General features: G+C 40.0%; 1 protein-coding gene across 4 annotated transcripts; it reads right to left on the reverse strand.

Annotated features, from left to right (window-relative positions):
• Positions 1-209: 209 nt before the first annotated feature.
• Positions 210-8,299, reverse strand: LOC124703999 (SUPPRESSOR OF ABI3-5-like). Of its 4 annotated transcripts, none has more exons than XM_047236229.1 (16): positions 7,966-8,297; positions 7,729-7,769; positions 7,351-7,536; positions 6,820-7,225; positions 6,675-6,746; positions 6,497-6,589; positions 6,329-6,408; positions 5,126-5,261; positions 4,016-4,100; positions 3,852-3,943; positions 3,703-3,771; positions 3,455-3,625; positions 3,039-3,207; positions 1,790-2,728; positions 1,070-1,260; positions 210-549 (listed from the first exon to the last, which is right to left on the reverse strand). In XM_047236229.1, exons 1-16 carry the CDS (start codon positions 8,077-8,079, stop codon positions 367-369), a joined length of 3,027 nt encoding a protein of 1,008 aa, XP_047092185.1. In that variant the 5' UTR covers positions 8,080-8,297; the 3' UTR covers positions 210-366. The 4 variants fall into 4 exon arrangements, with proteins under 4 accessions (XP_047092185.1, XP_047092186.1, XP_047092184.1 ...); XM_047236230.1 differs by having other exon boundaries at positions 5,126-5,264; positions 7,351-7,518; positions 7,966-8,296; XM_047236228.1 differs by having other exon boundaries at positions 5,126-5,264; positions 7,966-8,296.
• Between the last annotated feature and the right edge of the window lie 434 nt (positions 8,300-8,733).

The following is an 8,733-nucleotide window of genomic DNA, read 5'->3' on the forward strand; positions in this document are numbered from 1 at the left end:
GGTCAGATTTTCCTTCTTCACACGGGCAAACGTCAACTTCCAGGGAAGTAAAAAAAATGTCCATAGCAGTTTCAACTCCATAGTCATCAAACCGTTGAATTTGAATAGGTGAGAACAGACACTATAGCGTACAATTCCTGATGGATAGTTACCAACTGCAAAGAGCGATTTACCATCGAAGATCACAAGCTTCAGAATCTCTGTGGTCAAACCAGAAAAAACACTCGGTGCTTAAATTTTGCTCAAACAATGAAAGTAAAACTGCAGGTGCAGCACACAGAGAAGTCTCAAGGTCTTGCACACACTAGCTAGATTTATGCACAAAATAGAACGAGTAGCCCAACTAAAATTACAAGACAAAAACAATTAAGACATCTCCCTGAATCTTGCAATGGCCTTCTTCTGGATTATGGTTTTATAACTATCGCCAGCTTGAGCCTCGAGAGATGGATCGGCTGCTTTCTTCTGCTGACTACCAAGCCCAGCCCTCACGTCACCAGACTTAGCCTGCACCGGCTCCTTGATGCCACTACCGTTCTTTCCAAGACCCTGGGTATTTGCAAAGTAGTTGCAAGTGGAAAAATACCAATACATACTCACATCAGAACGAATGTACAGGTCACGCAGTTCCCATTCTGTAGGAAATATTGGCAAACTGATCCATCTGCAGTCAGATAAACTTTCTAGACCTAACAGTTTATGTCCACTTAAAAGTTCTTCAAGCAAATTTTCTAATTCTTCATTGCTAACAAACAAAAGATGTAAATGAAATAAGATGAATCCAAAAGAGTAAAAACCCCAAAATGACAAGTAACAGCCCACAGAAAGTCAAACAGACAATCATCAAAGAAACCAAAACGAACATTGAAGAAATTAGCATGACAAGTCATATGCAAGTGGTTTTTAAATAGCGGCAGCAGAATGGTCCTAAAAATATATAGACAGTAACAGAGGCACTAAGAACTTGTGATCGAATGCAGGCAGCAGTTCATGCTAATAGGAGAAGAAAATTGCAGCTAATTCATCCAAAGAGGATAAAAACTGAGAAATATGTTTGAGGTGAACATACCAGTCCTTCTTGCCAGCCCATATTGCGCAGAATACGGTTGCCCACATTGTTTTCATCTATTGCTCTATCAGCAGTGATCACCTCATAATTTTCAGTCTTCTCAATTTCACCAATAGAACGTTCACCCACCCCTGGAGGAAATGGCATGGATCCCATCTCACTTGAACCCTTTCGAGACAGATAGTCACCAGCTTAACAAGGAATTCCCAGAAAATTAATACAGATCTTAACAAGCACAAAGGGAAACATTCCTATAATGCATAGTTGTGTAGGATCAAGAAACACAAATTCCAGATGATATCAGTAGGGGCAACCAAATCCCCATTCACACTATGTTGGGCATAAATTGATACTACCTCCGTTCCAATGAATAAGGCTTATATTTTTTTCTAAAAGTCAAAATATGTAAAGTTTGACTAAGTTTTTAGGAAAAAATATTAATATGTACAATCCAAAATCAACAGTGTTAGATACACCATGAAATAAAATTGCATATGATATCTATTTCTAAAAGTTTGGTCAAATTTTACTTAGCTTGACTTTTCCAAAAAAAATATAGGTCTCGCTCATTGAAAGAGGGAGTACAAAACTGGATATACTGTAAGTGGAACTCATAAACGAGATTGCAAAAATCTAAAATAAAGCAAGGATGCCCCAGAAATGAGGCTAGGGGAAAAAAAGAATGTACGAGTCATGGTCAGAAGTAAAGAAATTTCTTACTTGTATCCAGTCCATCACCATTGGGAAGCGATGAAGATAATCCGTATAGACTTCTTCTCTCTGCAGCCCGATCCCTATACTGGGATTGTCCTGGTGCCTCAGAAAACCGGCGTTTAGCACTCCCAGAAACTCCAGACGAAGAATATGATCCTAGAGAGGATAAATCTGTTTTGAAGGGTGCAGAAGTAGTATGCATCTCAGCATTTGTCATTATCTCAGTTGTGCTGGTGCTTATATTAGTTGAATAATTGCTTCCACCATCAGATGATACATGAAATGTGGTATCTGACTTGATTGCTCCTCTGCCAGAGCCTCTTATGACACCCATAATAGTAGTTCCTAGGCTATTACTGACAGGTCTAGGCTTTATGTCAGAATCCAGTACTTGAGAGCCACCAGATCCTCGGCCAAGAGAATTATATCCAGCAACCAAATTCATATCCCTAGAATTACCAGCATCAGACTTAGGCTTGGGTTTTAATGAGAACCCAATCCCACTGGCTGAACTGTTCAATTTATCAGCAACAGACCTGGTTGATTCCTTATCATCAAAGGCACTATTTGCAGCCTGGCCTTCTTGATTTCTTTGCTTCCACATTGCTAGGACATTGTTCATCTTCTTCTTATTGGCCAAGAGACTAATTTTTGAAGCCAACTTTATCTCCTTTGCTTTCTCTTTTTCTTTCTTTTCAGCAGCCAGCGCTGCATTGGCCGCAGCTTGAACAGCCTCAGGCAATGAAGTTTTCTCACTTAGTTTAACTGTAGCTGCAGGTGCAGAAATCACCATCTTTTTACCACTGTTACTTTCTGGGATCTTCACACTTTCGTTGACCGTGTCCCCAGTTGTCTTACTGTTATTGCTTTCGTTACACGGGACATACTGTTGACTTTTTTGATCATACGAATACCAAACTCCAACATTGCTGTCATAGTAAAGACCTGAAACAAGAAAAGTTTAATAAAACTAGTCATAAATGAAACACATGTCCAAAGGCAAATGATGCGTAGCAGAACTGGTTCAGCTGCAAAGCATTTATGAGGTCTAAGACTACAACAGCAATACTCCCTCCAGCTCTAAATACTTGTCGCAGATTTAGTCAAAATGTATGCTAAAATATGTCTAGGTTCATTGAACCTGTGACAAGTACTTAGGGCCGGAGGGAGAACGATGTGTAGCAGAACTGGTTCAGCTGCATATAGCATTTTAAGGCCTAAGACTATGATAGTAATGGCATATTTGCATACTTACCAGTATTTCCATCATAATAGAATCCAGAAGAAGAATCAAAGTAATAGCCCGATTTTTCGTCCCAAACAAATCCTGACTGTGGAGTAGAATCATCTTTCTGAGATTCTGTATTGCTGTTTGGTTTGTCCTCAGCATTGTACTCTTTTGGAGCCCAGCCCACAGCATCATACTGATAATAATAAAGGTAAATAAGGGAATAAATAACGAGACTGTGTACAATCAATAAAAACTATGCTCGACAATAATAGATGCAGATTTAGACTGTGTCAGATTATTACTCTTCAAAATTTAGAGTCTACAAAATGTAATAACAGCTAAATGTTTCTTAATTAACCAGAATTGAACAAACATCCAGCTGCAGGGTAGTATGGTTTTGTCTCATCGATTGTGACAGAAACTGCATTACAGTAACAGACCTGCTGGGCAAATGATGCAGCCTCGATGGCTGCTGCAGCAAGATTGCTTGACTGTGAAGACCCCGATACAGTTCCATGTGCGCTTTTAGCATAGGCTACACGTAGCACCTGACCATTCTTCTCGTGTTTAATTCCATTTGTAGCTTCAAGGGCTTTCGTAGCATCTACGACCTAACACAAATGGTGTATAGCCACTGTGAACAACTCAAATAAGAGAAAACCTAATCTTAGCGATCCAGTATACTTACCGAATGAAAATGGACGAATGCGAAACCTCTAGACACATGAGTAAATTTGTCACGAACAAGCCGGATATCCTGCAGAGAATTGATTCAAATTGAGATGTAACTCTGTAGGAAGGAAACAATCATAGTCACAAGAGTTAGCTTTTGTCCACCTTTATTGGTGCATGCTTAGCAAATTCATATCGAAGCATTTCCTCGTCAGCATTTTCTTCCAGGCCACGAACAACTAAAACATGAGTTGGACCTGCAAATGGCAGCATGATAAGGCAATGTACTACATATTCCACATAATTCTACAATCAAGGGATAAACTTGCCTAATTCAGATCCCCGTTTTCCAAATGGTTTAGTGGAAGATGCTGCATCAGCTGGTGGAGCATCGTCCGTGCGTGGCTCATTGCACTATGAGAATGCAAGTAGACATGCAGTTAGATAGAAAAGGAAAGCGAGAGCAACAAAGAACTTCAAGTAGAGAAATAGTTATCCAACAGCTGCTATTTGTCAGCCTTTAGCCTCTTACGACCTATAAAGGCGGCATGGGACAGGAGTTTTTCTCATATCTGAAAGTTCACTACAAGTTGGCTTCAATTTTGACATCATTGGTGCTATTCCCAGGTTTTCAGAAACCAGAACCCAGTAAAGCAGAGCAAAAAAAAGGAGTCACATTTTTAAGGCAGTGTTTTCCCAGGTTCTCAAACTCTATTTTGCCTTCTATTTTTTTATAACCCCATATGACATCACCCTCAAGCATGCAAGCAGCAGCAAATGCGTGTGTTATATACATGTTGTTTAGATTTGGGCAACTGGATGGTCAAACTGGATTTATTTATTTCTTTAGAAGATAATTTCAGTTGGAGTGGACACGATTTGTCAAGTGGATGGTCCAACTGAATGTGTTTCTTTCTTTAGAAGATAATTTCATTTGGAATGGACACAACATAGCATTGCCATTGTACATATTGCAGCATTGAACTGGATATTTAGATAGTTCCCACATAGATATGAACAGGACTCTAATATCAAGTCCAGGCAAATCCATCCAACATCTAAGTGATGTAATTAGTAATTTGTCAGGAGTGAAAACACATGGAAATTCTAAACTGGCCATTCAAAGTTCAAATGGAGATATTATCAGCACATTGATACAGGACTCTTGAAGCAGGTTCAAACAGTAACAGATCATGGAACTGCTACAGCACACCGATTTTGACTAGGTTTTGCAAGAGATACGTGAAGATTAAATGGAAAAACCAGAAAAGGTCCACTCAGCTAATAAACTCATGCTAAGAGGAGGTGCATTGCATTTGGAAGGAAGAAAGTGTAAACCACACCATTGAATGGGAAAAAATGAAGCAAGCTAGATTAAGAGTGCTAATGCAGCTTTCTGATAAATAATTAGTACTCAATTAAATGAGACCAAAATATACCTGAAAACAGGAGATTCTGCGGGCAAAATTCATACAGCCACATATAGTACATATCCAGTCACATGGTGCGGATATGCTCCTGCGCCCATATGCAGGCCTCGCAACATGTTCAAGAGAATCCCCACCAGTTGGCTTACTACTGCAGTGACGACAGTCGGCAGATATTGTTAGGAGTACAAACAATAGATAAGGAATATAACTATGAGCACAAAAAGAGTACTGTATATGATAAGCAAATATATTTGAATGAGAGACTATAGCGACTCGACAAAGTCATTTCTGTACAAGTTAAAGTTGATGTTTCTATTCAATTTCCTCATATTCCCTTTGTGCAATAGTTATTATGTGCAAATATAATATAAACTGAGACAATACAATAATAGCATTTGAGAAAATGACCAAGCAGTGAAACAAGTCTGCGTTGTCAAACTATAGCGACTCGACAAAGTCATTTCTGTACAAGTTAAAGTTGATGTTTCTATTCAATTTCCTCATATTCCCTTTGTGCAATAGTTATTATGTGCAGATACAATATAAACTGAGACCATACAATAATAGCATTTGAAAAAATGACGAAGCAGTGAAACAAGTCTGCGTTGTCAATCTGTAACGCCGTCAGATAAACCGTAAGTTATTGCCCTGTTTGGTTTCACTGACATCATATGCAATTTGCCTCAATACCAGAGCAGACAGAGTTTGTTTTAATGACCAGTTAGAGCTCCCTAATAGCGCTAATAATTTCTATTTCATTTATCGTACGTTTGCTAATGCGTAGGATGCGTAGGAGCCGATGTCCTTTCCATGGAGCCTAGCATTGCTAGTGGTACTTCCGCTAGATATGATGAATCCTCTCTTCTATTACTTCCCAAGTAGTGGATAGGTCCCACCTAAAAAATATGAGGTTGAGCTATCTGACAGTTTGACATATCAAGGCAAGCTCCAGTAAGAATTACTAATACAATGCTTGCGGGACAAAAGAAAATCAGTGGTTCCTCAAGAATGGATTATTACGGACTACAGAAACAAACATGGGGTCCATACTAATTGATTCTAACCAGTGTACAAGCTTTGATATTGTTACACTTATAAAGCAATTGTATTAACGATACTTAAAAAATGCTCAATAGGGCAACTCAGAAGTTGCAATCAATTAATATTTATTCACATAGATGATTTACAACGTGCCATAAAGAGGACACATACCTGTACTCGAAAAATATCTGCCTACCATCAATTAGAAGGCCATTGTCTCCAGTACTTTCCATCATTTTGCGGGCAGCTTCCTGTGGGAGCACACGAATCTCTGTGAGCATAACAGCAAATGACATTCTACTCGGGAATGTAGAGCTCAGATCACTTTATGGTTAGTACCACAGTAGGGAAGTCGATAAAAGCAAATCCCCTGGACAGGCCAGAGGGTCGTTCCTTGATCACGCGCACACTACGAAGAGGGCCCCACTCAGCCTAAAAGAGACCAGATCCAAATGATTAAAATGAACGAGACAATACACTTCCAACCATTTTAACAGTTATGACAAGGAACTTGTACAAGAATCTGATATAGGTCATCTTCATTCGTCTTCTGGGACAGACCCTTAAGAACAACAGTCGCAGATGGTGCCTGCAAGTATTCATGCAAACGTAATTAGCTTTATATGTTGAAAACACACAAAAAAATAGAAGTATGTCCTCACCACTATATCATTATGCCTTCTTTCATCCCACTCCTGTTCTGTTCTTCTGTCAAAGTGATTATCATCATAAAAGCCATCTCTTTGGCTCCGACTATGACTTTTGCCACGTGGAGACCTTGACCTTGACCGAGATCTTGATCGGTTATCACGCCCACATGACCGAGAACGGCTATGACGAGCATATGGGCTACCATCTCTTTCATGGCTTAACCCCTTTCTTTCACGTTCATGCTCAAGCAAATCATGCCTTCTCCAGCTACTCTCTCTCCTGCCCTTCTCATAGTCTGAATCACATCTGTGACGGCTGTATTGATGATCTCTTTCAAAGCTATCTTCTCTGCTTTGGTAGCGGTCTTCAAACTCAGCACCGAACTCCCCTCGGTCTCTACTTCCAATCCTTTTGTTCCTATCAACACGAAAATCACGACAACTACCTGATTAACAGTCATTCTCAGTAACACGATAGTCTTTCAACTCCTACAGGAATCAAATTCATGATATTTTCCATCACTGCAGAAATCAGAGGCATGCCTTCTGTAATCTTTGGCAGTTACAAATTCCTCATCAAAATTTCTTCGAGGCTGAGACCACACCGTGCCACCAGAGGGTGGTGGTGGATACATATTCCTATCATGTATATCTTGACCAAATGCACCCCTTCGGTCGCTGGGAAATCCATCATCCACATATCTCCTACCACTGTAGGATCCACCAGCCCTGCAAATTGAGTTAGCAGGAGAAATATGGTAATATGACAAAGCGAAAATGTGTTCGAACATAAATGGACAAATATTGCAGCTACTTTAAGAATAGAAGGTAGCATAGTCAAGTGTAGAAATAGAAATAAAATATACAGCACTTATTGTGAAAACTGAATACGCGCATTTTAACAGGAACCAACATGCTTACCTGAAGTCTGGCTCATTAATGACACCATACCCATCAGGTGCCTGTAGATTCAACAGAATAAGTTGAGTCAGCAACAAAGTCTATGGAACAGGCAGGTAAATCCATTCCATTTAAGCAACGTCCGCTTCTTGAATTTGTTTACAACATAACGCTTGTTACACGGAAGCCAATCACATTGCCAATAGATCTGCTATCTTCAGCATCCTTGGTAGTTAATAAAGGAAAGGCTGCAATTACACTGTTGTTCTCCCATCCATGATGTGGACCATAACGCCCACGGTCCATTTCTCTATCTGATCTTTCAAATTTTGGGGCGTAGATACTTTTTGGTGTATCCTGTAAGAGAAGCATGACAGGCTGCAGTTAAGCACAAACAAGGAAACCACCATAATGGCATGCCTCACTAGATCTTCAGAACAAACCAGAAGTACTACAATCATCTCAGGTTCAAGATGTCTAACCAATTCACGGGGATTTATTGCTGCTAGATATGCCCATTCCTCGAGTTACTTCCTATTGCGCTAGAATTTTTAATATTTATACCATACACAGGCCGGCCGTGAATGCATGAATTATGCACGAAACAGAACAATTTTCCCAGAATTCCGTGAGATTCCAAATGGGGCCAACACGTAGGTGGAGGAAAACAAAATTTATATGCATCTTGCGAATATAGAGGAGGAATTCAGCAGCACGACTACAACAGCAGCAGCAAGCTCCACCGAGACAAAGTTAGCAGATAGCAGGCAAGGATTTAGTTGTTTAGTTTACAGGAATAAATCTACACATGAAGATTCAACTGCAGACACGGTGCGCCAGCTTATGGCTTGTTCCCATGGAAGACTAATAAGCCTATGCATCAAACATAGGGAAAAAAATTGCAGGGCATGTTTCTACAATGTTCAAGGTAGAAACTACAAACCAGCACTACAGAACTAAATATCCCCCCAGCCCCACCGCCACCCCCAGAGGCCAAGCGATACTAGTCGCTGCCTAGCCAGAGAC

Source organism: Lolium rigidum, chromosome 3, assembly GCF_022539505.1.
Source record: "Lolium rigidum isolate FL_2022 chromosome 3, APGP_CSIRO_Lrig_0.1, whole genome shotgun sequence".
NCBI lineage: Eukaryota > Viridiplantae > Streptophyta > Magnoliopsida > Poales > Poaceae > Lolium > Lolium rigidum.